General features: G+C 43.3%; 3 protein-coding genes and 1 non-coding gene across 5 annotated transcripts; 1 reads left to right on the top strand and 3 right to left on the bottom strand.

The window, feature by feature from the left end:
* Positions 1-3,235: 3,235 nt before the first annotated feature.
* LOC141906986 (UBX domain-containing protein 4-like) lies at positions 3,236-8,818 on the bottom strand. Its single transcript, XM_074796507.1, has 11 exons — positions 8,423-8,818; positions 6,895-6,981; positions 6,700-6,805; positions 6,074-6,102; positions 5,673-5,944; positions 5,087-5,256; positions 4,766-4,888; positions 4,580-4,682; positions 3,954-4,079; positions 3,585-3,772; positions 3,236-3,511 (listed from the first exon to the last, which is right to left on the bottom strand). Exons 2-11 carry the CDS (start codon positions 6,974-6,976, stop codon positions 3,418-3,420), a joined length of 1,293 nt encoding a protein of 430 aa, XP_074652608.1. The 5' UTR covers positions 6,977-6,981; positions 8,423-8,818; the 3' UTR covers positions 3,236-3,417.
* A 2,897-nt stretch (positions 8,819-11,715) lies between these two features.
* On the bottom strand, positions 11,716-11,788 carry Trnar-ucu (transfer RNA arginine (anticodon UCU)). The gene has a single exon. It is a non-coding gene; the product is annotated as a tRNA-Arg (tRNA).
* Positions 11,789-12,831: 1,043 nt separating this feature from the next.
* On the bottom strand, positions 12,832-16,842 carry LOC141907109 (uncharacterized). Its single transcript, XM_074796677.1, has 6 exons — positions 16,746-16,842; positions 15,256-16,040; positions 14,942-15,066; positions 14,117-14,308; positions 13,516-13,791; positions 12,832-13,038 (listed from the first exon to the last, which is right to left on the bottom strand). Exons 2-6 carry the CDS (start codon positions 16,025-16,027, stop codon positions 12,832-12,834), a joined length of 1,572 nt encoding a protein of 523 aa, XP_074652778.1. The 5' UTR covers positions 16,028-16,040; positions 16,746-16,842.
* Positions 16,843-18,333: 1,491 nt separating this feature from the next.
* On the top strand, positions 18,334-23,168 carry LOC141906842 (splicing factor U2AF 26 kDa subunit-like). 2 transcript variants are annotated; one of them, XM_074796273.1, is made up of 9 exons: positions 18,334-18,399; positions 18,622-18,709; positions 19,250-19,316; positions 19,658-19,734; positions 20,384-20,455; positions 20,547-20,680; positions 21,661-21,705; positions 22,176-22,280; positions 22,850-23,168. In XM_074796273.1, the coding sequence occupies exons 1-9, from the start codon at positions 18,356-18,358 to the stop codon at positions 23,034-23,036; spliced, it is 819 nt and encodes a 272-aa protein (XP_074652374.1). In that variant the 5' UTR covers positions 18,334-18,355; the 3' UTR covers positions 23,037-23,168. The 2 variants fall into 2 exon arrangements, with proteins under 2 accessions (XP_074652374.1, XP_074652375.1); XM_074796274.1 differs by lacking the exon at positions 21,661-21,705.
* Positions 23,169-25,271: the final 2,103 nt, after the last annotated feature.

Raw genomic sequence — 25,271 nt, 5'->3', positions numbered from 1 at the left:
ACCCCAATGGTGTTTACGTAGATCCGGGATACCCCAATGGGGTTTACGTAGATCCGGGATACCCCAATGGGGTTTACGTAGATCCGGGATACCCCAATGGTGTTTACGTAGATCCGGGATACCCCAATGGGGTTTACGTAGATCCGGGATACCCCAATGGTGTTTACGTAGATCCGGGATACCCCAATGGGGTTTACGTAGATCCGGGATACCCCAATGGTGTTTACGTAGATCCGGGATACCCCAATGGTGTTTACGTAGATCCGGGATACCCCAATGGTGTTTACGTAGATCAGGGATACCCCAATGGTGTTTACGTAGATCCGGGATACCCCAATGGGGTTTACGTAGATCCGGGATACCCCAATGGTGTTTACGTAGATCCGGGATACCCCAATGGGGTTTACGTAGATCAGGGATACCCCAATGGTGTTTACGTAGATCCGGGATACCCCAATGGGGTTTACGTAGATCCGGGATACCCCAATGGTGTTTACGTAGATCCGGGATACCCCAATGGTGTTTACGTAGATCCGGGATACCCCAATGGGGTTTACGTAGATCCGGGATACCCCAATGGTGTTTACGTAGATCCGGGATACCCCAATGGGGTTTACGTAGATCCGGGATACCCCAATGGTGTTTACGTAGATCCGGGATACCCCAATGGTGTTTACGTAGATCCGGGATACCCCAATGGTGTTTACGTAGATCCGGGATACCCCAATAGTGTTTACGTAGATCCGGGGTACCCCAATGGTGTTTACGTAGATCCGGGATACCGCAATGGTGTTTACGTAGATCCGGGATACCCCAATGGTGTTTACGTAGATCCGGGATACCGCAATGGTGTTTACGTAGATCCGGGATACTCCAATGGTGTTTAGCATTTATTGTTCTGGATGTGCTACAGGTTTCTAGTTGAGATTTCTAAACGGATAATTTCTCCAATAGAGAGAGGATTTGTGTTCATTCAGATGATTCTATGCTCTGTTTCTATTTGAGAGATTTCTAACGCATTATTTCATTATTTCCCGATTGTTTTCGAACAAATAAATCATTCACTGAGATATATTGCGTATAGGGGTCCAGGACAACATGGGCTTGAGTAAATTGGAGTACCCCGTGCGGTTTTTGTAAATCGGAGTACCCCGTGCGGTTTGTAGACGTCTCATATATTTCGCATTTTCTATATAATATCATGCAACTATGCGTTTATTCAATTTCTATTTGAATGATTAAATCGATAGGTTTTCGGGATATTTGTCAAGTTTGGATCACATCGCATGAAGCAATAACAAAATTATCATAGCGCCATTTTGCAATCAGTCAAATTCTTGATTACTCGATGCAGTTCTTGGGGCCACCAATGACGTCATCCTGCGTAAGATATTGCATTTTTCACAGATTGTTATTTCACACAAAGGAAACTTGAGAGATTTCTATCATTTCATTATTTCCAACAAATAAATTATTCACTGAGAAACATATGCGTATAACCCTAATAATGGGGTTTGTAGATCGGGGAAACCAATGGGGTTTGTAGATCGGGGTAAACCAATGGGGTTTGTAGATTGGGGTAAACCAATGGGGTTTGTAGATTGGGGTAAACCAATGGGGTTTGTAGATCGGGGTAAACCAATGGGGTTTGTAGATCGGGGTAAACCAATGGGGTTTGTAGATTGGGGTAAACCAATAGGGTTTATGTAGATTGGGGTAAACCAAAAGGGTTTGTGTAGATTGGGGTAAACCAAAAGGGTTTGTGTAGATTGGGGTAAACCAAAAGGGTTTGTGTAGATTGGGGTAAACCAAAAGGGTTTGTAGATTGATCGCAGTCCTGCAGGTATTTCGCTATATTCATACGCCCATTATATTCTTAGTTGATTTCGATAGGAAATTATCTAGTTTTTCTGATGTTGTTGAAATCTATATTTGCGCAGTTCTCACAGATGCAGCTGAACCCTTCAAGCGCCCGAACAGAACACATTCACAAATATAGGTTTGATTCCAAGTGGTTTTGGTTCTGTGAGATGGATGGTGTGGATTTAAATCTGGTAAAAGCTTTATGCAAAACTTATATGTGCATTATCTGGGTCTGCCGTGTGGCCATCCACTTGTAGGCTATCCATATAGCTGCCTATCGCTTTCCCTAGCAAACTACCATAATCTATTCCAGACTTTAAGCGACAAAACGAATGGGGCGTAAACTGTGATATATCAATTTCAGATTAGTAATTGTAATGTTCTGCTCCGTGCTTTAGTGGTGACTGACAATAGAACATAGCTCAAGGTCGTGTGGGTAATTGTAGCGTGATCGATGGTGTTTTATGATAGTGAATAAAAATGGTATCAAATAATCGAGGATCTCTGGTTTTTATCTTTGTTTCGAGGCATTTCAGTAATTACTGATGGTTGCTAGGATACAGTAAATCTGTACCTCCTCTAATCAGCAATGGACCGGTTTTGAACCCGGGACACCCCTGTTTATACTCTCTTCAGCAGCATCGGGACCGCACTCTGAATCAGTAGCGGCTTAACTGTAACTCTATATCAGGTTGTACTGGGTACGAACCCAGGAGACCCCTGTAAATCCTCAATTCGGTATCAGGGCCCAGTGATCGACACTGATTCGGTGTCAATAAACTGTACTGTACGGTGCTGCCGCTATGATCGACATTAGCGGATTTTGCATAAACTAACACGAACTGACTCTGGCAGTGGACTCTCCTTGATTGCCAGAGTCGATTGACGTTAGTGTATGAAACATCCGCTAATGTTGAGCATAGCGGCAGCACCGGACGGTGTAGTGGGCAGCACGTCTCAATTTTGTCAGTTGATAAGTAATTTGGGTTCGAACCCGGGATACCCCTGTAATCCTCTATTCAGCATCAGTACAACTCCGAAACAGGTCAGTATCAGTAATTACCGGGTTCGAACCCGGGACACCCCTGTACATCCTTTATTCAGCATCAGGACCACTCTGAATCAGTTTCAGTAATTACTGGGATCGAACCCGGGACACCCCTGTACATCCTCTATTCAGCATCAGGACCACTCTGAATCAGTGTCAGTAATTACTGGGATCGAACCCGGGACAACCCTGTACATCCTCTATTCAGCAACATCAGGAATTGAATCCTAGTAGAATTGAACCCTGGTAAGTGGGTGTCGATGCAAACCCTAATCTAAAATCTAAAACAATTTTTTTTTGTTAGTGATAAAATTTTATTCCACACCAAACAAAAAGCTACAAGTTTTTATTATTGTACAATTGACGAAAATCATTATTTATGCAGGTAAATAATTTAACAATAAAAACAGAAACACCGGCGACACCTAGTGTCAGTTAGTTTAACTAACACACAGACACCGGCGACATCTAGTGTTCAAACACAAACCCCTTGAGGGCAGCACCGTTTACATCTGTTGCGTAGAATTGCCATTCCAGGTGGCGTTGTCATCTCCATCCGGACGTAAATCGTGTAATCTCCCTTGACGACGTCGAACACCGCTGAAACAATACATCACAACAATACAACGGGTCGTCAACAGGTCGATTGATGGTTACTATGGGAGATACGTACCCAGTAGCGGTAGTGTCAGTGGATGGAGGAGGCGTGGCTACTGATGATGATCCCGGTTGATTGACAGGTGAATGCTGACGACCGAACAGTAATGAATACAGGAATGTCCAAATAGCAATAAACGGAGCAAGAATCATCGTTACGATACTAGCGGCGCCCCCTGATGGTCGACTTACAGCACTAGATGACTGAAATATAATCAATAATAAGTCAGAGAGCAGCTCCACCTGGTGGTACTCACTGGTATCACAATAATAGCAGCAGACGGAGCTAGTCCGAGAGCAGCTCCACCTGGTGGTACTCACCGGTATCACAATAATAGCAGCAGACGGAGCTAGTCAGAGAGCAGCTCCACCTGGTGGTACTCACCGGTATCACAATAATAGCAGCAGACGGAGCTAGTCCGAGATTGCGAAATGTATCGCTCATTTCGTCATCCGTAAACGTTCGTCTGGGAAACATTGTACTTAACGATACATTCGATACACCAATACGCTAGAAATGATACAATACAATACATTAGAACCGAGTCTCTCACCTTCCCTTTCATATCTCCTCACATCTCACCCCTCCTCCCCCTCCCCACCTCCTCCCCTCCCCCTACCAGCGGTACTGATTACCTGCGATATAAACAGTCTAGCTCCCCTCTCACCCCCTCCCCACCTCCTCCCCCTCCCCACCTCCTCCCCCTCCCCACCTCCTCCCCTCCCCCTACCAGCGGTTCTGATTACCTGCGATATAAACAGTCTAGCTCCCCTCTCACCCCCTCCCCACCTCCTCCCCCTCCCCACCTCCTCCCCTCCCCCTACCAGCGGTTCTGATTACCTGCGATATAAACAGTCTAGCTCCCCTCTCACCCCTCCTCCCCCTCCCCACCTCCTCCCCTCCCCCTACCAGCGGTTCTGATTACCTGTGATATAAACAGTCTAGCTCCCGTCTCACCCCTCCTCCCCCTCCCCACCTCCTCCCCTCCCCCTACCAGCGGTTCTGATTACCTGTGATATAAACAGTCTAGCCGTTGATAATGAATCATCCGACGGAAAATGCTGCGTCACAGACGAACCATCCGGTAAACGAAACTGTATCCTAGCAACCAGACTAATTTTAAACAACAATACAAACAGTAGTTAATGTTATCGATGAATCTGACTCGAAGGTGACGTTGTAGGAGAGAGTTATACCTCTTCTGAGCTGCATTCACTGCCGCCGTTTCTTGTTCTTGCCTCAATTTCTCGTTCAGTTTTTCTTGTTTTAACGTTTCTTTTTCCGATTTCTCACGATTATAACGAGCTGCGCGATCGGCTCTTTAATTAAACAATTCATTATTACCATGACGACGACGACAATGAAGTCCGGTGAGCGGTGACCAGACTAACTATCCGAGTGATTTACAAGTCACAACTCGGAGTCACAAACTGTCCTAGCTTGGACAATCATAAAATTGACTTATGACTTATACAAATAATGACTTATGACTTAGAGTAGTAAATCTAAAATCTTACCGATCTTGTTCAATTTGAGCGCGAACTCTTTCTCGTGCTTGTTTCGCCTCTAATTTATCCTTCTTTATTTGATCCTTTATTTCCTCTGCGTTTTTCTCTTCTTTCCACTGTTTGAATTTCGTCATTTGTTTCCCGACTTCAATTCTTTCTTTTTCCTTTTCCAACTTTTCCTACAATTTAAATTCCAGGGTTCGTTACACCTGTAACCGATCCGGGTTCGTTACAGCTGTAACCGGTTCGTTACACCTGTAACCGATCGGGGTTCGTTACACCTGTAACCGATCGGGGTTCGTTACAGCTGTAACCGATCCGGGTTCGTTACACCTGTAACCGATCCGGGTTCGTTACACCTGTAACCGATCGGGGTTCGTTACACCTGTTACCGATCCGGGTTCGTTACACCTGTAACCGATCGGGGTTCGTTACACCTGTTACCGATCCGGGTTCGTTACACCTGTAACCGATCGGGGTTCGTTACACCTGTTACCGATCCTGGTTCGTTACACCTGTAACCGATCGGGGTTCGTTACACCTGATACCGATCCGGGTTCGTTACACCTGTAACCGATCCGGGTTCTGATCTTACCTTCTCCTCTTTTTCAGATTTTTCAAGTCGTTTCTGGTTCAGTAATTCTTGCGCTCTCTGGACTTTCTCTTCCTTGGATACGGTTGCTGCATTCTCATTGGTTTCCGCTGATGATGACGACGCTGTAGCGCCCTCTGGTGTTGACCGATGTCGTAGAACGACGGACTCGAGGGTATGAGTAAACTGCGGAGGCGTTTGAGGTCCGCCCGTTATTTCTAACGGTTTTCCATCATCCCCGATGAAATAAGTACTCGGCACGCAGATCACATGATCTAATTAATTATTCAGTTATGAGAAACAACCTTGTGTGTGAGTGATTGACAGGTGAACACGTAAAAGGGGGAGGGGCTTTCAATAAGCAGCTCTTATTGATTGTTCTGTGAGTTTTAAATAAAGGATACAAATTTCTGAAAATTGAACACAAGCCTGACTGAAAAACAAAACAAAATACATTTCAATATTCAACACAAGGTAACAAGTCTGCTTAGACTTCACACAGATATTTCAAGAGGAGGGAGGCTAGCTATTCAACTCACAGGTAATTCACGAGAGGAAGAGGGAGAGAGGGAGGAAGGAGAGGGAGAGGGAGGAAGGAGAGAGAGAGAGGGAGGAAGGAGAAGAGAAGGAAAAGGAGAGAGAGAGAGGGAGGAAGGAGAGGGAGGAAGGAGAGGGAGGAAGGAGAGGGAGAGAGGGAGGAAGGAGAGGGAGAGGGAGGAAGGAGAGGGAGAGAGGGAAGAAGAAGAGAAGGAAAAGGAGAGGGAGAGAGGGAGGAAGGGAGGAAGGGAGGGGAGACTACACTAGAGGCCTATTCATTGGACTTACTCAACTCACAGGTAATTGAGGGGAGGGAGGGGGGAATAAGGGAGGCTAGCTATTCAATTCACAGGTATTTCAGGGGGAGGGAGGGGGGAATAAGGGAGGCTACCTATTCAACTCACAGGTATTTCAGGGGGAGGGAGGGGAGGGAGGGATGAGGGGAGGGATGAAGGGGGGGATGAAGGGAGGGGATGGAGGTTATTCAACTCACCTACTAGCTTTTAGTTTTAACGCGACACAATTAGAATCCGTTGCTATTTTTGTCACTGTTTCATCTTCCCAAGTTTCATCCATGTTTTTAGACAAATCATCTTCACCTGTGACAAATACAATAATACCGCCAGTCAGTTAGCTGTTCCATATAGGGGTGGAGGGGTGATAGGGGGGTAGAGGGGGGAACTAGTACCTGATATATAGACTATAAATAAAGCATGTTTTTGTCTCGCTGTCTGAATTGCGTCCGGAATTGATCCTTCAAACCACTTCATTTTATCTATAAAATATACAACAAATATACAGAGATGAAGAGAGGTTCATTGAGATGCCCCTACCCTACCCGGACATACGGATCAGTGCTGGAATAGGGTCAATAGGGTGAACCTACGGTTGCATTGTGGCTCAGTAGGTAAAGCACTGCAGGACTACTGCGAGATATTTTTTGTTCGGTTATTCGACTTGAACTGCGTTTCATCCCTTGTGATTTTATATAGTAAAGCATCACGACCGTCGGATACTGATTCTTAACGACCAATTGTTTATCAGAACTTTATAGCGGATAAATAAACAATATAAACACAAGGTATTTCCGTGATATTTTGAATTTATTCGCAGTTCATATTTAACGCCACTCTCGCGAGATTATCAACAACCCGGAAATTAAATCCAAGCTCATCGCCAAACCCCTGTGATTAAATCCAAGCTCATCGCCAAACCCCTGTGATTAAATCCAAGCTCATCGCCAAACCCCTGTGATTAAATCCAAGCTCATCGCCAAACCCCTGTGATTAAATCCAAGCTCATCGCCAAACCCCTGTGATTAAATCCAAGCACATCGCCAAACCCCTGTGATTAAATCCAAGCTCATCGCCAAACCCCTGTGATTAAATCCAAGCTCATCGCCAAACCCCTGTGATTAAATCCAAGCACATCGCCAAACCCCTGTGATTAAATCCAAGCTCATCGCCAAACCCCTGTGATTAAATCCAAGCTCATCGCCAAACCCCTGTGATTAAATCCAAGCACATCGCCAAACCCCTGTGATTAAATCCAAGCTCATCGCCAAACCCCTGTGATTAAATCCAAGCTCATCGCCAAACCCCTGTGATTAAATCCAAGCACATCGCCAAACCCCTGTGATTAAATCCAAGCTCATCGCCAAACCCCTGTGATTAAATCCAAGCTCATCGCCAAACCCCTGTGATTAAATCCAAGCACATCGCCAAACCCCTGTGATTAAATCCAAGCTCATCGCCAAACCCCTGTGATTAAATCCAAGCTCATCGCCAAACCCGTGATTAAATCCAAGCTCATCGCCAAACCCCTGTGATTAAATCCAAGCTCATCGCCAAACCCCTGTGATTAAATCCAAGCTCATCGCCAAACCCGTGATTAAATCCAAGCTCATCGCCAAACCCCTGTGTGTGATGGCAATAAATGCGGGTTTTACTTCCAATACTGGTAACTAATGTGCATGCGTCTTACTTACTACGGCTAACCACGGGTTCAATATAAGACGAGACTCCAGAAAACTGACTTCACTTTTGCCAAGTCATCGATTCACGATAGTTTTAGACCCCGTCGTCCCGGCCCCAAACTGTAATCTTCCTGCTGTGTGAGCGCCCGAGCCCCAGGGCTCAGCGAGATTAACCTTAATTCCCCTTTTTACCTTAAATATCAACTACTGAACTGAAAAACTACAATATTAAACAATTTACCTTAAAAACAGTGAATAAACAAACAACACGTCACTGTTAAATTCACCGATATCGCTAGAGGAATTCCCCAGATGGCATCAATTCCGGTATCCCGTGAAACGTCATTATTCCAACCTGAATTTGAACCCTCTGAAATTGCCTTAAGCTCGGCTGCAACTAAATCTCGGTCACGGCTTGTTGGATGTAAGCTAAATCTCGGTCCGAGGACTTACATCGAGCATCCTCGCTTGCCACCAGCAGAACCCCGGCACCCGACCGAGCGAACTTCGGTTATCGGAGTTTGTCTCAACTGTAGTCGAACTAAACGAAACCGAATGTCAATTAGTCGGAACTATGGTCCAGAAATGGTCGACCACGGCCGATTGAGCGCGGTCGCTGTATGTCCGACCCACGACACTTGTACGACCCGATCTGTGTTCCGACCACTAGTCGACTAGCCACGAACACCGAAGTTGGTCCAGCCTGCCGATACAACAACCATGGCCAAATTCGGTTGTCATATCTAGACTAGTGGTCGGAACTAAAAACCGAATGCGCTTGATTTCGTTCCCGGAATATAGTTCCAGACTAACGCGGACATTCGGTTTCGTTTAGTTCGACTATAGTCGAATTACTTAGATAACCGAAGGTGACCCTGCCGGTTACAGATGGTTACAGAAGTTGTTCGATCGTATCACAGATGATATTAATGCAGCAATGTGATGTGAGCGTCGATCAGTCCTCCGAATACTTACAATAACAACGTATCTCAACCCGCAAAATCAGTGACGAAAACAAACTGAAGTTTAACTGCATGAATAGATTTATATATTTATTTATTCATCTCATACAGTGTCGAATTATTGGCTCGATATACAATCATCATTTGTAGCAACACAAAGTAGGATTGAACCATCCTGGTTCAGCACATCGGCTGTATCCTTTAGGGCAACGCTAACTTTGCCTGAATCGCACATACACCGGATACCCCGTTTGGCTATATCCTGCGACAATTCTGAATGATAAAAATCGGTAACGATATAAACTGCTTGAGAATAGAATATAAACGAGAATTAAAACTTCTTTCACTCTAATTGTCCAGAGGAGTGTTAAAATACGGTGCATTATTAGTTCATTTGAAACGAACTTAAAATCTAATGTAGAATTTACAAAAAGATATAAACATTTCTAAATGTTCTAAAGGTAAAGTAGACACCATGGTCTATTATTAAGAATTGATATCGGGAAAGTGCGAATGTCTCGCCTGACTTGACTAAGTTGGTAAAACATTTCTTTTTCTTCTGGTTGGTTTTGAAAAATGTGCCAAATGACTCGCTTATGATTTAGTTTCACCCAGTCCTGAGAGTGGCCAGTTCGCGCAGCTCCGTGTATGCTACGTGTACTAAGAGCTCGCGTGAACCATAAGGGGTCGCGATAGCGATATAACCGCTGACACTAAGGATCTCAGTGAAGATTTGGTAATCGGTTATGACTTAACCAGAATTTACCGATACCATCCATGTAGTGTATGTTATTCTTTCCGTAAATTCTTTATTGATAATAGAATAAAATATGATCATTATTATCATTTAGAACCAGCACAACAGCAGTTGTCACTAAGACCTGCAGGTGGACCAAGAGTTTGGTAGGTTCACGGTAATGATATAGATTTATATATTGGAGGTGAAATAGTTAATTTACATTATGTTATCATTATGTAACTGACGAGGATGCGCCATCCAGTTCAGTATGAACTCCGCCGCCTGTTTCAAAACCTCATCCCATTTGTTATCTTGTTTAAAGTATTTTTTTTTGAAAAAAATGGTGCATAAAGAAACTTGCAGATCTCTGTCCTATTTCTCACTAGCGACACCTGGTGGATCCTCTATTTCCGCGAACAGTCCCCTCGATTGCCACAGTAGACTGCAGATTTTAAAGTCTACTGAGTACAAGTAAACATTAATTTAAGTTGGTTTCTAAATTGAAGTCTTGAGGCGCAGTAAATAAAGAAATTACAAGATGTTACCAACATTCTTATAAGTGCCTGTACAAAATATCTATACTGATTTCGCCGGAATCTTTCATTCTTGATGACTTCAATCCAAATTGTTAAGCTGCCGTATAAAGCAAATGAGTTTTTTATAAGATATAAACAAGAAATGACAACTAATGTCAGAGTTAAACTACGCTCACTGCTGCTGCTGCTGCTGCTGCGGCTGCTGCTGTTAGAAGTTTGATTATTTGTAGACATTGTTTTTCTCGCTGCTCCTGCGCGTCTCAACGTGAAAATCAATCGGATAGTTATCAGAATCACTATCACTGTCGGGATTATGGTAAATATTGGAGCGCGCACAAAAACCTGGTAATATTTCAGATAAATATTTCTAGAAAATGAAGTTAACTTTTGATTCCACACTATATGACCTCTACAGGCGTTACGCGAAATGCGAGTTGTATATCTAAACAGATTTGGAATCTGATCAGACACAATCAGTAAAACGATACAAATAATGTAAATGTAGCTTTTCTCTTTGTTGATAATTCTTACTGATTTCAGAGGCCAACAAACAACGATATATCTATCTACTGATATCAACAATATAACGATATCCCCGATCTTCGAAAATGACAGAATGAGATATCTTGTGTACGAATAAAGGCGCTGCATAGCGTGGTTCATTTCATCGGTCATATCCAATAGCAGCGTGCGAGTATAGAGTTGATAGTGAAAGTCAAATACGATATAAGATAAACATGTAAACAGATCAGTAACGGCCAAACATCTCAAATAGAATATACTCGTGTTAGTCGAACGTTCTGTACTGAGAATTATAAAACATAGTAAATTTGCAAATACGCCGAGAACCGCGAAACTGAACACAATATAATTCATGAGCTGTATATAGAGATTAAAATGTAACGGTTTGTAATCTGCGTGATGAATATATTTACACTTAGGATGAGGTTTAAACGCTCCTCTCGCAGTGGTCGTCATATCAGTTGCATTTAAGATCAAATCTAATGACGCGTTCATCGTTGAGAACAACTTCACATCGACTGTAGGTTCACAGAAAAATTGTAACAGCAAATTTCAGAGGCAAATTGTACTGCGAATAGATATTTGTGACAACCATGTAATTGAAGTATTATGACGTCATGGAAATGATTATATGTAATAGGCTGTAATGGCTGTAATTTTTATAGTGACAAGATCGATCGGTGCAGTCTGGTGAAGTGAGCGGGTACGATACGCATTATCTTAAATTATATATACATTTTCACTTACTTTGTCGCATTGGGAAAAACTAAAAGAACACCCTCGATGGGATTCGAACCCACAACCTCTGAATTAGAAGTCCAGCGCGCTATCCGTTGCGCCACGAGGGCTGGTTATTATCGGGGCTAAACATTAAAATCATAATTTCATAAATAACACACGCATTAATGAATTCCTGATCTGCAAAAATAGATATGATAAATACTCGTTATTTATTTCAAGCGGTTTACAGTGTTAATATATTAGTTCAATGTTTTGCCGCCGGAAGTTGGTGTAGCACCATGGCGTCTGCGCCTGGTTCCAGTAGGACTCAGGTCCATTCAAGCTTTCTCAGAAATGCTGTAAAACCTTCACTATTTTCAGGCCCAGAATGCACCCCTCCCCGAGATCTGCATAATTTCTGCCTTCAAAAAGCGATCGTCTGCTGAATTCTCCTGAACGATGCAGTGAAACGCAAGGATACATATTTCTGTCTGGTGTTTTCCGTGTTTTCGGCATAATGTGCGTTCTGAGTTAGATTTTAGAGCTTGATTTTGAGAATCTAAATCCCTGTGACAGACTCGACTCAGTAGGAACCCCGCCGCGTGCCTACAAACTTCGTACCGCGTGTGAAAAGTATCTTTTTAAAAAGAATGTGAATAAAGAAATCAGATTGTGGTGTTCATGTGCACCCTTGAATTCACATAAGTTACAGATTTGCATTTCATTTCCATTTTAGGGCAGTGGCTCGGGTTTGCCGGACCACCTCAGTGCAGTTGCTCGGGTTTGCCGGACCACCTCAGTGCAGTTGCTCGGGTTTGCCGGACCACCTCAGTGCAGTAGCTCGGGTTTGCCGGGTCATCTCAGTGCAGTAGCTCGGGTTTGCCGGATCACATCAGTGCAGTTGCTCTTGTTTGCTGGGTCATCTCAGTGCAGTTGCTCGGGTTTGCCGGGTCATCTCGCGGCAGTGGCTCGGGTTTGTCGGGGCTACTAAAGGGCTAGTTAGGGTCTGGGGGCATAAGGTCGGATTTGGTGGGCTCTTTCACCGCGGCCAGGACGACTATAACTATTCAAACCAATCACAATCAATTAGAAAATTTCGATATTTTTTGCATCTTTCGATATTTTTGATTATCGATATTTTATTGATTTCACTCGTGAAATTCGTACGATTTTATAGGAACACGACTTCATCGTTCTGTTCGGCACCGCCAGTGGGCGCCTCGAGCGTATGTACGGTCGTGTTCAAAACGATTTTCTGCGCATTGTTGTTCATCTCTTTAACGTAACCGTAAATCGTTTCCAAGGGGACGTCTGGACACGTGACTTTCGACGAGACGAGACCGGGGAAGTATTTAGCGAATGAATCCCATAATTTTACCTGTGATAAAAGAAAGATCCATCTGTATCACTACTGCAGACGACCTTCTCAATCCGTTATGAAGTTAGTCGAAATGTTGTATTAAATTAAGTCTTAACACTTATTTTAAACTGTAAGATTGACTGTTGAAGTAAATTAAGCTTAGACTGGTCTAAGGTTGTGATTGGTTATAGAACTAAGATGGTCTTAGATTTAAGGCATTACTGGGCTTAAGTACAAGAGCCATATTTGGATTCAACGACTGCACTGTAGAAATCGAACAGAGGCCCAATCGTGATCTAAATCAAAATATGGTCTTAATCTAAGCTATAACTATTTACAAGGCTCCTGAGGCGAATTGAACAATCTTAGTTTAGATTTGAAACTGTTTTTCGAATTTCAAATTACGATTGAGGAACTTGGAAAATCGATATCGGAAATAATAATCAGATTATGACGCGGTGTTACTACGCTGATTCCGACTTAATTCGAACTCACCTCGAAATAATGTTGATCCTTAGGTTTGCTGATCACACTCTTCAGTTGTTCTCTAAACTGAACTAGTTTATCTCCGACCCCGACCCCGATTCGCAGCACCTCGTCGGCCTCCAGTAAATCTATCTGCTTCTTCAAATCGATCTGATTTAACCGTTTGGCTTCCTCGGTTTGCGCATGCGTATTAGCGTGCCAGTTACGCGAGTTCCAGATTTCACCGTCTGCGATGATAACTAGTACTTTCTTAGCGCCGACTCTCACGTGTGAACCGGTAAACATCTGAAATATCAAAAATATCATCACAATAATAGATTGTTGGCAGAATTGGGATAAATAGATAGTGTTTTTGATGTCTCATCAGTAAAGTGTAAAATATCACTTTTTTCCTGTTCAGTTCTGATCAAGATTCCCTAAGTTTTTGAGATATCATATTATTTGATATAACTGGATAGTGGTTTTTGATATCTCATTTGTGGAAAATTTTTGCAAAGTGTCAATAAAAAACATCACTTTTTCTATACTGATTTTGAAATATGATATTTTGAGATGATATTTTCGATATAAGTGCCGTTTTGATATCGATATAAAGTGTAAAATATCACACCTGTTCTCGGATGAGTTTCAAAGCTTTATCAGTATGAGTTTGACCGTGATGAATATTCGCCGCCATTATTTGTGTTTTCATACTTTGTGAACTTTGCGCGTTTGTCAAATCTGTCAAATGGAAGATGATTTTCGTATCGGCTTCACCCGAATACATCATTACACCGACTCTGTAGATCACTTCCGCGGCAGCCTACAGTTTGTATAAACCATTCAATCAGACAATACTCGAACAATTGATAACCAAAAACAGTTGAAAATACAAGAATTATCAGATCAAATTTACAATGTTCAGTTAAATAGCCTGATTCGCATATATACATTACAGTTGAACCTGGTTACAGCGAACATCGAGGGACCAGAAAATCTATTCGTTATAACCGATAGTTCGACGGCATGAAAACAATTAAATTTTCCTATTTGGGGCGAAATTCTTTATTGGTTATATCAGATGAATCGTTGTATCCGAGTTTGTTATAACGAGGTTCCACTGTTTATATTTCAGAGTGAATATTTTTTTTATATATTCGACCGATCAAATCGAGCACTGTCTGTAGGCCAAGCCCCCCATCACCCCCCCCCTCACCCCCACCCCCACCCCTTCCATCTGATTCACAAAATTTATTCTATAAACCCGGAATCCAGTGATAGATATAATATTTTACATGCATTGTGATTTCGATAGTCGTGATTATCGATATCTATTTTCGATCTCACGAAATGATATTTTCCACAAGCTGGATATTGTTTGATGTTTTGGGCACTCACTCCCTTTAGCACCACCCCCCTCTAGACAAACTGGTAATCAATAGTATATTGTATTTACCGGATTGATAGGAAGAAGTTCGATCATTTTAACCGCTGATTGTTTCACTAATTCAACGGCTCCGGCGTCGTTAACGCTACCGCTCATATCAACTGCTAACACGATATCGGTTTTCTGTTTACAAGCTGCAAATCACAACAACATGCAGTCAATATCCTACAATTGTTGAAAATATTTATCTAAAATATCGAAACATTTTGAGAGGTTTATACCACTCTTTTTCACACTAAAATGATGTCCACTCTCCCCACTCCTCCTCCCTCTCCCTCCCCCCTTCTCCCTTTCCTCCCTCTATCCTATAATCAGAAACTTACATTTTCCTTCATTCGTATTGTTGATTAAATCAGTATCAGTGACGATATTACCATTGGATACGGTAGCGTTTATCCGTTCACCGGGGTGTACTTCCGGGTTGTTTTCGGTCTGTCCACCAGGGGGCGTTGTCTTGTCGTCGTTACCTACTATAACATCTTTCGGATCAAAATTAGTAGCATCAACGATCATTCCAGATTGCCTCTCCCTATCCCTTTCACGTCTACGATCGGCGATAAAGGCGGCTAAAGCTGGGTCTGTACCAGTGTCGCCCTCTGCCGCCTGGCCGTCAATTGATGCTGGATTGTTTACGGTCTGTTCACCAGGGGGCGGTGCTGGATCTACCACCATTTCGGGTCGTCTATCCCTGTTCCTATCTCGTCTACGAGCAGCGAGAAAGGCGGCCAAATCTGGGCCTGTACCAGTGTCGCCCTCTGCCGCCTGGCCGTCAATTGATGCTGGATTATTTTCGGTCTGTCCACCAGGGGGCGGCACTGGATCTTGGTTTATCACATCTACGGACATTGCGGGTCGCCTTGCGCTATTACTGCCTTGTCTGCGACCGGCGAGATAGGCGGCTAAATCTGGATCAGGTCTAGTTTCAGGTTTAGTTTCAGGTTTAGTTTCAGGACTAGATTCAGGTTCAGATTCAGGTGTAGATTCAATTTGAACTTCACTTGCCGCAGGCTCCTCAGCAGCTCGTCGACTCTGACTGAACTGCGCATGCGTAGCTACCATCAGAATAGTCGCTAGCGTGAAAATCTTCCACATCATGATTTCTTTTTAACTAGAAAGTAGAATATTGCTAAGAAAAGATTTGTAAGATCGCAAAACCAATAGAAATGTTCAAAATAAATTCACATGATAATTATTCAAAGGATTTTTAATTCGTTTAACCTGATCATATCGATGCAAACTCGGGTTTGAATACGAATTTCGATTATTTCTACGAATTACGAAACATTTATGAAATTTCCAATAAAAATATGAGATATATTTGTAAATTATTTCAAATCCGCTGAAGAAATTTGATTAAGAATTTGGAAACTTTGTGAAATTGGTTTCCATCTAAACAAGTGTCCCTTTGTTAACACAAATATGAATATCTAAATCTTAGAGACAATCGTCACAAACCTTGACGTTGATTGCAACATCTAGAAATAGTTCGGAACGTTTTTAGTTTTCAATCTTAGAATAATATATTTAGCTTTTTAAATTTTGCTGTTTAATACGTTAACATCGATTGTCCCCGTCGGAGAGCTATTTTACTAAAACTATTAGAGGATTTCCAGAGGTTTTAACTTGAATGCAAAAAAAACGAAAATTCTAACGAGAGAGAGGTTTATCGAGAAATCAACTCTTAAAACCTAACTTTTTATTCAAGCTATGGTAAATAATAATGATAATGATGATAACAATAATGATAATACTGATGAAACTGCGATTTGTTCTGCATTTGTTGGTGAAACCGTATATGAGAAACAGGATTTACCTGATTTGTGTTTTTCGCTCGAACTGCTGCTGATATCACCTGTCTGTGTCTGTTGTATCTGTATCAAAGGTTGGTTTGATTATGAAACCTCAACTGGTCCCTAATGTCAGTATATATATATATATATTTATATATATACATATATATATATATGTGTGTGTATCTATAGGGAGCAATTGTTAATATACAAAAGCCTCCTCGACATCAAGTCCCCGAGACTGGAATCAAGTTTAAACACAGCTGCGTTTAGTTTTAGTCATTTCAAAAAAAAACGACTCCTGGATTTAGAACAAAGAACCACAGGGTACCGTGTACTGTGCGGATGAGTATCACAGGGCAGTGAGTGACACAGGGCAGTGAGTGACACAGGGCAGTGAGTGTCTCAGCGAATGACACTGTGTGAGTGACACTGTGAGTGTCTCGGTGAGTGTCTCGGTGAGTGTCTCAGTGAGTGTCTCAGTGAGTGTCTTAGTGAGTGACACTGTGAGTGTCTCTGTAAATGTCTTTGTAGGACCGGGGGACGCGAACTGTCGTGTATGACTGGATACCAGTGGTATAAATTGAAAAATAGATTTAACAGTGATTTTAGCTATAAGTGACCGAGCAAGGTCTTCTGCGGTACAAAATTGAAAAGCCATGCAGCCGCCTAGCAGCCACCTGTTGAAACTGAGAATCCCTGATAGGTTTAGGTTACCCCTCATAGGGGGTTCTTGTAGCTAAACTCGATACGGCGAACGAATCAGACCCGGTGGAAATACTGCACCTCCTTAGAACTGCTGACGATCAATACTGATTTAATTTCACTTATTCAAAATATCACGAAATCGGAAGCAAAAATCGATTGATTTTTATTGCGGAATTTATTTCAACACGCGACATGTGTTTTTCTCGTTGTTTCCAGGGTTATATATTTGTCAAGTTTGACGTGGCAGCAACAGCAACAACAGCAGCAGCAACAGCAGCAGCGAGAGGGACTGAGGGAGTGAGGAACTATATACATTTCCCTATTATTTGTTTAAACCTCGTCCAAATCGACATCTGTCTTTTTTTCAACGGCAAACAATTAAATCGTCTTCGATTACACGCGATTCCTTTTTTTTCGTCAAATATCAACTCGTAGTAGAGTCATTGAAAAATTGCAGAACGTGATGAAAAAATTTGAAAGAAAAGAAAAAAAGATTTTTGCAGGATGTTATCGGGAACGAGAATCAGAATTTGACATTTTATCCAACAAAAAAAGGAACGTTCTCGAAAATCACCTTTCAAATGTTTTGTGGATACTTGTTGAGACCTATCGGTATCTGATTCCGTACCGGTTTTTGTTTCTAGCGCAGGCGTGGTTTTTAAAAGTCTTTCGAAGATGCTTCTAGTTTTCATAGGTCAGAAAAGGCCAGGCACAAAATTACGAGTTTTATCCTAGGAAAGAAACGGCCACTCACGACTATTTCGATAAAGATTCAAATTAAACAAATCGCTGATTATTCGTAGTATCATTTCTATTGTCGTGATTCGTTTTTCAACGATTTAGAATTTAAAACATTTAAACGCTCTTGTATTCGTCGTTGGATGGCGGTAATTAGTACGTCGACTGGCGAATAAAGAAAATCAAAATGGCCGAATATTTAGCGTCGATTTTCGGTACAGAAAAAGACAAGTAAGTCGCTTTAATTAACGTGATTAATTACTTCTTATTAGCACTAATTTGTAGACGTTTAGCTGTTCTAATTGTTTAAGTGAATTTTGTCTTGTTAGAATCAATGAAATTCAAAGAATGAATGAATTTACTCGGGCACTCTCGTGTAGTCTGTGTGACTCCGTTCAGTTACTCGTGTAGTCTGTGTTTATTACTCTCTCTCTCTGTCTATTCTTATTTCAGAGTAAATTGCTCGTTTTATTTTAAAATTGGAGCTTGTCGTCACGGAGAAAGATGTTCAAGACTTCATAATAAACCCACATTCAGTCAGGTATGTCGAGCGTGGAGCCCTTGTGACACAGGGTGTGGTCGCCGGGCCAAGCCAGGGCCAGAGGGCAACAAAATCTTGAAACTTAAGTAGACTCAGTAGTAGGCCTATCCATCCCGTCCGAGTAAGGGAGGATCATGCTGCCCGCGTCCATATTTTATGCATTTAAGCTTTGATATGATTTGTGGATTGTGTTTAATGGAACGCCCTAAAATGATTGACTCTAGTTTTAATTCATTCAATTAATCAGAGACTAACTGTACCCTGTCAGCCTCACGTTGCTGCTGCTGCTGCTGCTGCTGCTGTTGTAGCAACAGCTGCTTCTGTAGCTGCTGCTGTTGTAGCAACAGCTGCTTCTGTAGCTGCTGCTGTTGTAGCAACAGCTGCTTCTGTAGCTGCTGCTGTTGTAGCAACAGCTGCTTCTGTAGCTGCTGCTGTTGCTGCTGCAGCTGTAGCTGCTGCTACTGAATATTTATGATACTCATTAAAACTGTTAGATGATGATTTAATTTCACATTCGTTATATTTCCATATTTTTTGTAGACAATTTTGATTCCAAATTTATACATCAATCCTCAGAATAGTGCATTAACAGCTGATGGATCTCACAGTAAGTAGAACTCCCCCTCCCCTCCCCTCCCCTCCCCCACATCTCCCCCCTCTCAGAATAGTGCATTAACAGCTGATGGATCTCACAGTAAGTAGAACTCCCCCCTCCCCTCCCCTCACACACAGCTCCTCCCCCTCAGAATAGTGCATTAACAGCTGATGGATCTCACAGTAAGTAGAACTCCCCCCTCCCCTCCCCTCACACACAGCTCCTCCCCCTCAGAATAGTGCATTAACAGCTGATGGATCTCACAGTAAGTAGAACTCCCCCCTCCCCTCCCCACATCTCCCCCCTCTCAGACTACTGTCAGTTGAAATGTTTGTTTGTTGTGTATTTTCTAGTTCAAGTTACTGAGGTTGAAATGCAGCAGCATTACGATGAATTCTTTGAGGAAGTTTTTGTGGAACTTGAAGATAAAGTAAATTTAATATTAATTCTGTTTGTTTCCCCTCTCCTCCCTCTCTCTCCCTCTCTCCTCTCTCCCTCTAACTCTCTCCTCCCTCTCTCTCCCTCTCTCCTCTCTCCCTCTAACTCTCTCCCTCTCTCCTCTCTCCCTCTAACTCTCCCTCTCTCCCTCCCTCTCCTTCTAACTCTCCCTCCCTCTCTCCTCCCTCTAACTTTCTCTAACTCTTGCTCTGCCCTCACTCCCTTTCCTCTCCACTCTACTCTCCCTCTCCCCCTTTAACTCTCTCCCTCCCTCCCTCTCTCCTTCCTCTAACTCTCCCTCTCTCTCCCTCCCTCTCCCTCCCTCCCTCTCTCTCCCTCCCTCCCTCCCTCCCTCTAACTCTCCCTTTCCACTCTACTCTCCCTCTCCCCCTTTAACTCTCTCTCTCCCTCCCTCCCTCTCTCCTTCCTCTAACTCTCCCTCCCTCTCAACTCCCTCTAACTTTCCCTCCCTCTAACTCTTGCTCTGCCCTCACTCCCTTTCCTCTGCACTCTACTCTCCCTCTCTCTCTCCCCTTTAACTCTCCCCCTTTCCCCCTTTCTCCTCTCCCCTCACTCCCTTTCCTCTCCACCCTACTCTCTCTCTGCCCTCTGATTCTGATTGTGGTTATTTATTATTCCAGTACGGTGAGATAGAAGAGATGAATGTTTGTGATAATCTCGGTGATCATCTCGTCGGTTGCGTTTACGTCAAGGTAACACTAAATCCAGTAATCCCTGCACGGTCTCCGTCCGTTGACCGACGGATAACGGATTGATTTATTGATTGATGTTTAATTGTTGTAGTTCCGTTACGAGGAAGATGCAGAAAAAGCGGTCGCTGATTTAAACAATCGTTGGTTTAACGGTCGTCCGATTCACGCCGAGTTGTCGCCGGTTACCGATTTCCGTGAAGCTTGTTGCCGTCAATACGAGATGGGGTAAGCTACGTAACCTCACATCGCCGGCCCTCATCCCCCTCCACCCCCCGGAACCCAGTTTCACAAACTAATTACAACAGAAATAACAAACTCCTCATTATCAATGACTTCAACGATTCAGTAACGAGTTAGTGTGATTATTTGTGAAGCTGGGTCTCGTGTGTGTTCGTGTCGCGACGGTTTTTAAGATGTTTCTGGACGAGCCCGGAGATGACGGTGCCCTCTGGTGGCAGTCGTATTCTCTTTTTCTTGCAGCTGATGATCCTAATCTAATTATCTCACAAAAAAAAAACAATCTCGGATATTTCGATAATGAAAGATTGAAGTCATTGATAATGAGAAGTTTATTGAGTCCGCCTAGGAGACAGGTTTTTGAGCGTGGGCGGAGTCAGATTATCTCAGGGGGGCGGAGTCAGAGTATCTCAGGGGGCGGAGTCAGAGTATCTCATGGGGCGGAGTCAGAGTATCTCAGGGGGCGGAGTCAGAGTATCTCAGGGGGGCGGAGTCAGAGTATCTCAGGGGGGCGGAGTCAGAGTATCTCAGGGGGCGGAGTCAGAGTATCTCAGGGGGCGGAGTCAGAGTATCTCAGGGGGCGGAGTCAGAGTATCTCAGGGGGGCGGAGTCAGAGTATATCAGGGGGGCGGAGTCAGAGTATCTCAGGGGGGTGGAGTCAGAGTATCTCAGGGGGCGGAGTCAGAGTATCTCAGGGGGGCGGAGTCAGAGTATCTCAGGGGGGCGGAGTCAGAGTATCTCAGGGGGCGGAGTCAGAGTATCTCAGGGGGGCGGAGTCAGAGTATCTCAGGGGGGCGGAGTCAGAGTATCTCAGGGGGGCGGAGTCAGAGTATCTCAGGGGGGCGGAGTCAGAGTATCTCAGGGGGGCGGAGTCAGTGTGTCTGATTTATAACATGTCGATTCTCTCTATTGTGATGATAACAAGTTTTTGCTGGTATAAAAAACTGTGTTCTAATTTATTATCTCAGCTGCAAGAATCGACAGAACACTTCAAACCCTAGCTACGAAAACAGGTACATATTTACTGCACCCGATAAATCGACCGTCCCTTCCATTGACATCATCGTCGTCCCGCCGCCGCCGGTTTCAAAACGCAGTTCAGGATGGTCTCCTCCCGAATCGGGAAAATCATAATTCATCGTCACTATAGTGATTCATTGTTGATAAAATAATCCATTGTTGATGTAATGATTCTAATTTGTTGCTAGGGGATCCATTGTTGACGTCATTAATCAAATTTGTTGCTAGGGGATCCATTGTTGACGTCATTTATCAAATTTGTTACTAGGGGATCGATTGTTGAGGCGATTATTAGAGTTGGTTGCTACGGTATCGATTGTTGAAGCGCGGTGTGGTGAATGCTGTGGTGTATATTTTTAGGGGATCCATTCGACGACTGAAGAAAAGACAATTAAAGAAACGATTGACGCGAGTTGATTGTTAGATTGATGATTTTAAAGCGTTTAATTGTTTATATTTATAGAGAATGTACTCGCGGAGGATTCTGTAATTTCATGCATTTGAAGCCGATTTCTCGTGAATTGAGACGGGAATTGTACGGACGACACAAAGGTGGTCATAAACGCAGGTTAGTTATAATCCACCCTCCTCCCCCTCCCCTCCTTCATACACTCCCCTCCCCTCATACACCCCCTCCCCTCATACACCCCCTCCACTCCCTCCTTTATAACCTCCCTCCATACACTCACCCTCTACCCTCCCTCCCCTCCACTCCCTCATCTCTTAACACCATTGAGTCCGTTTAAAGGGCACATGCACAACAGCCCTATCTTGATGCAGTCTAGTGCACTCGATAATTCCTTTAACTTGGGACCAGCATTTTTTGGACTGATGCATAACCAGTGAATGGAATAAACAATAGATGGCGTGCGCTGCCTCTGATCTGGCGGGACCTATTGATATGATATACTGAATTAAGGAGCCTCTAGTCCTGGATCCAGTTCCACAGTTGTGAGTTAGAGTTAAAGTTAGTTCATTTTCAATGTTTTAACCCAGGGTCAAATCTTAACTCACAACTGTGGAATTGGACCCTGTAGTATAATTCCTGCTATAACCAGTTATTGTACGCGGCCTCATATCGAGTCAAAACTATTCTGAATGTGCGAGTTTTTACCCTATCACATCGTCTGATTGCAGATCTAGGTCAAGGTCACCGCCGACGAGACACAGCGGAAGTCGAAGTCGCAGCCGAGAACGAGATCACAGACGTCGTTCCAATAGTCGTGACAGAAGGTCAAGGTCGCGTAGTCGCGAGAGAGGTCGTGGAGGACGCGGAGGTGGCGCTGGTGGTCGCGATCGCGAAGAACGTCACGGTCGTTTCTAATAATAGTTCGACGTACGGTTGTCAGATGGCGCCACGGGCACCACGAGCAGTTTTGTATATAGTGAAAAAAAACATTTTAAAATTTTGTCGTGTATCGTTTAAGATCCGTATCACATTAAAATAAATAAACATCGATTCATTTAGAATAAATTATTATTTTAGTTTTAAATTATTACGCTTACGGGAAAGGAAACATTTATTTGTGTCTTAATCATCCTCCCGTTCCTGCTCGCCGGGCCCGCGGCCAGCGATCATTTGCACCGTCAAGTGCTGCCTCTTTATAAACTATTAGCGGTGAATTCGTGAACTAATTCGACTGTACAGTATTCCTACTGCGGCAGTGAACTAACTCATTACTCGCATGCCGCAGTAGGAATATTGCGCTGGCAAGTTAGTTCACGAATTTGCCGCTAATGATATATATAGGGGCAGCACTTGACGGTTGGTATATAAAAAAGCGGAAATACAAATTCTCGCGTCAATGTGAACGGAAGCCTCCCCCTGCGTCAATGTGAACGGAAGCCTCCCCCCTCGCGTCAATGTGAACGGAAGCCTCCCCCTCGCGTCAATGTGAACGGAAGCCTCCCCCCTCGCGTCAATGTGAACGGAAGCCTCCCCCTCGCGTCAATGTGAACGGAAGCCTCCCCCCTCGCGTCAATGTGAACGGAAGCCTCCCCCCTCCCGACCAGCTGTTGGCCTTACAATCCTTTACCAGACGCTGTGAGTTGACCTTTAACCACAGCCTCATTTGGACTAGCTAATTAAGGACAACAACTTCTGATAATACCCCCCACCGAGATGTGCTCCGCAGCGACTGTCTAGTAACTCCCGGCCCTAGTGTCATCAATGGAGTCCCCTTTGGTCGTATGAATATTTGAATGAATGATTTCAACAAACCAATACACGATAAGTCACATGACATTAATAACACACGGCCAGAGGACTCGGGGTACAAAGGCAATCCTGGGACCAGTTTCACAGTTGTGAGTTAACATTTGACTCTGAGTTAACTCATTGAACGTTAACCCACTTTAACTCAGAGTTAACACTAACTCACAACTGTGGAACTGGATCCAGAACTGTGGAACTGGATCCTGATCTCTGCTTAGAATAGAGTCTAATGATACTTGGTTAAACGAATTGTAATTCATTTCAAGAACTCGTGGTTTTAGATTTATATTTATAAACAAAACAAAAATAGAATTGAGAAGGCTTTCTGTAATAATGTCCAAGCAAAAGGTAGAAGGCCGCTACAGCAAGCTGAACATCGGAATCTGAAAAAAAGGAGAGATAGAAACAAAGAGAAGATGGGAAAAGAAAATGAAAAAGGCTGAGATGTAGCGATTTAGATTTTTTGCGTTATCGTTGAGATGGGAGTTTGAAATACTGGAGGTGAGAATTCATTTCGACTATCTGGTTGAAAAGGAATTTGTAAGGAAGTTGTAGATTGTGCCGAATATCTCAGTATGATAATCTTAGGTAATCGATTTAGAATCGATGTAAGACCCAGTTAAGCCAACCGACCCCCTCGCACCCCCCCCCCCCCCAGCTGAGCTGAGTCACCCTGAGAATATCTGCTCCTGCCACCGCGCCGCGCGTGCTAATTGATATTTATTTGATATATTGATATATTTACAATTGTATAATTATTAACCTCGACACGAAATTAATAAAGATGTTACTAATTAGAACCAGTCGCTTACACCCGGCACTGTAGTGTGGGTTTACAATACACACTACATCTCTTGAGTGTCGCATACCATATAAACAATAATAAAACTATTTCCGAAGTCAATCGAAATAAATCAAGCCTGGTCTATTATTCAAGGCAATCATGACGCGTGGCCGGCACTGGATCTCTGTCAATGCCGGACAAAGACATCATTTCAGTAATTAGTTTTACACACTTGTGCGGATACTGAGGAGGAGGGGGCGTGTCTTACAATGTGTCAATCAGCGGTTACGGTCCATCCCATCAATTACAGCTACAGCTGCTGCTGCTGCGTGCTGCTGCCTCATCATCACACTTCTACCGAATTATCTATTTATTGCATCGATTTAGACTGGTACCGGCGCTGTGAAGAGACTGGTTGGCGGATGTCACAAGTTACACCAATAAACACTTATCTAATCAATATCCGTCGCCGGTAACCAGTCTAATACACAGTATCGTCTGCTAATGACTATAAATTGTAGCTTAGAAGTTTCCGGCATCGCGAGTCGGGATGTTTTCAG

The sequence above is a fragment of the Tubulanus polymorphus genome, chromosome 6, assembly GCF_964204645.1.
Source record: "Tubulanus polymorphus chromosome 6, tnTubPoly1.2, whole genome shotgun sequence".
In the NCBI taxonomy this organism is placed as follows: domain Eukaryota; kingdom Metazoa; phylum Nemertea; class Palaeonemertea; order Tubulaniformes; family Tubulanidae; genus Tubulanus; species Tubulanus polymorphus.
This window is presented reverse-complemented; position numbering and strand designations above follow the sequence as displayed.

Excerpts from the sequence above, each read along its gene's own strand:
- LOC141906986 (XM_074796507.1), bottom strand. The coding sequence starts at position 6,976 with ATGAAGTGGTTTGAAGGATCAATTCCGGACGCAATTCAGACAGCGAGA. Across the intron at positions 4,889-5,086 it reads GCTCAAATTGAACAAGATCG|AGCCGATCGCGCAGCTCGTT; the intron begins GTAAGATTTTAG and ends GTTTAATTAAAG. Across the intron at positions 4,683-4,765 it reads GTGAATGCAGCTCAGAAGAG|TCTGGTTGCTAGGATACAGT; the intron begins GTATAACTCTCT and ends GTTTAAAATTAG.
- LOC141907109 (XM_074796677.1), bottom strand. The coding sequence starts at position 16,027 with ATGATGTGGAAGATTTTCACGCTAGCGACTATTCTGATGGTAGCTACG. Across the intron at positions 15,067-15,255 it reads CAATACGAATGAAGGAAAAT|CTTGTAAACAGAAAACCGAT; the intron begins GTAAGTTTCTGA and ends TGTGATTTGCAG. Across the intron at positions 14,309-14,941 it reads AACTTCTTCCTATCAATCCG|GCTGCCGCGGAAGTGATCTA; the intron begins GTAAATACAATA and ends TACAAACTGTAG.
- LOC141906842 (XM_074796273.1), top strand. The coding sequence starts at position 18,356 with ATGGCCGAATATTTAGCGTCGATTTTCGGTACAGAAAAAGACAA. Across the intron at positions 19,317-19,657 it reads AACAGCTGATGGATCTCACA|TTCAAGTTACTGAGGTTGAA; the intron begins GTAAGTAGAACT and ends TGTATTTTCTAG. Across the intron at positions 20,681-21,660 it reads TGCCGTCAATACGAGATGGG|CTGCAAGAATCGACAGAACA; the intron begins GTAAGCTACGTA and ends TTATTATCTCAG.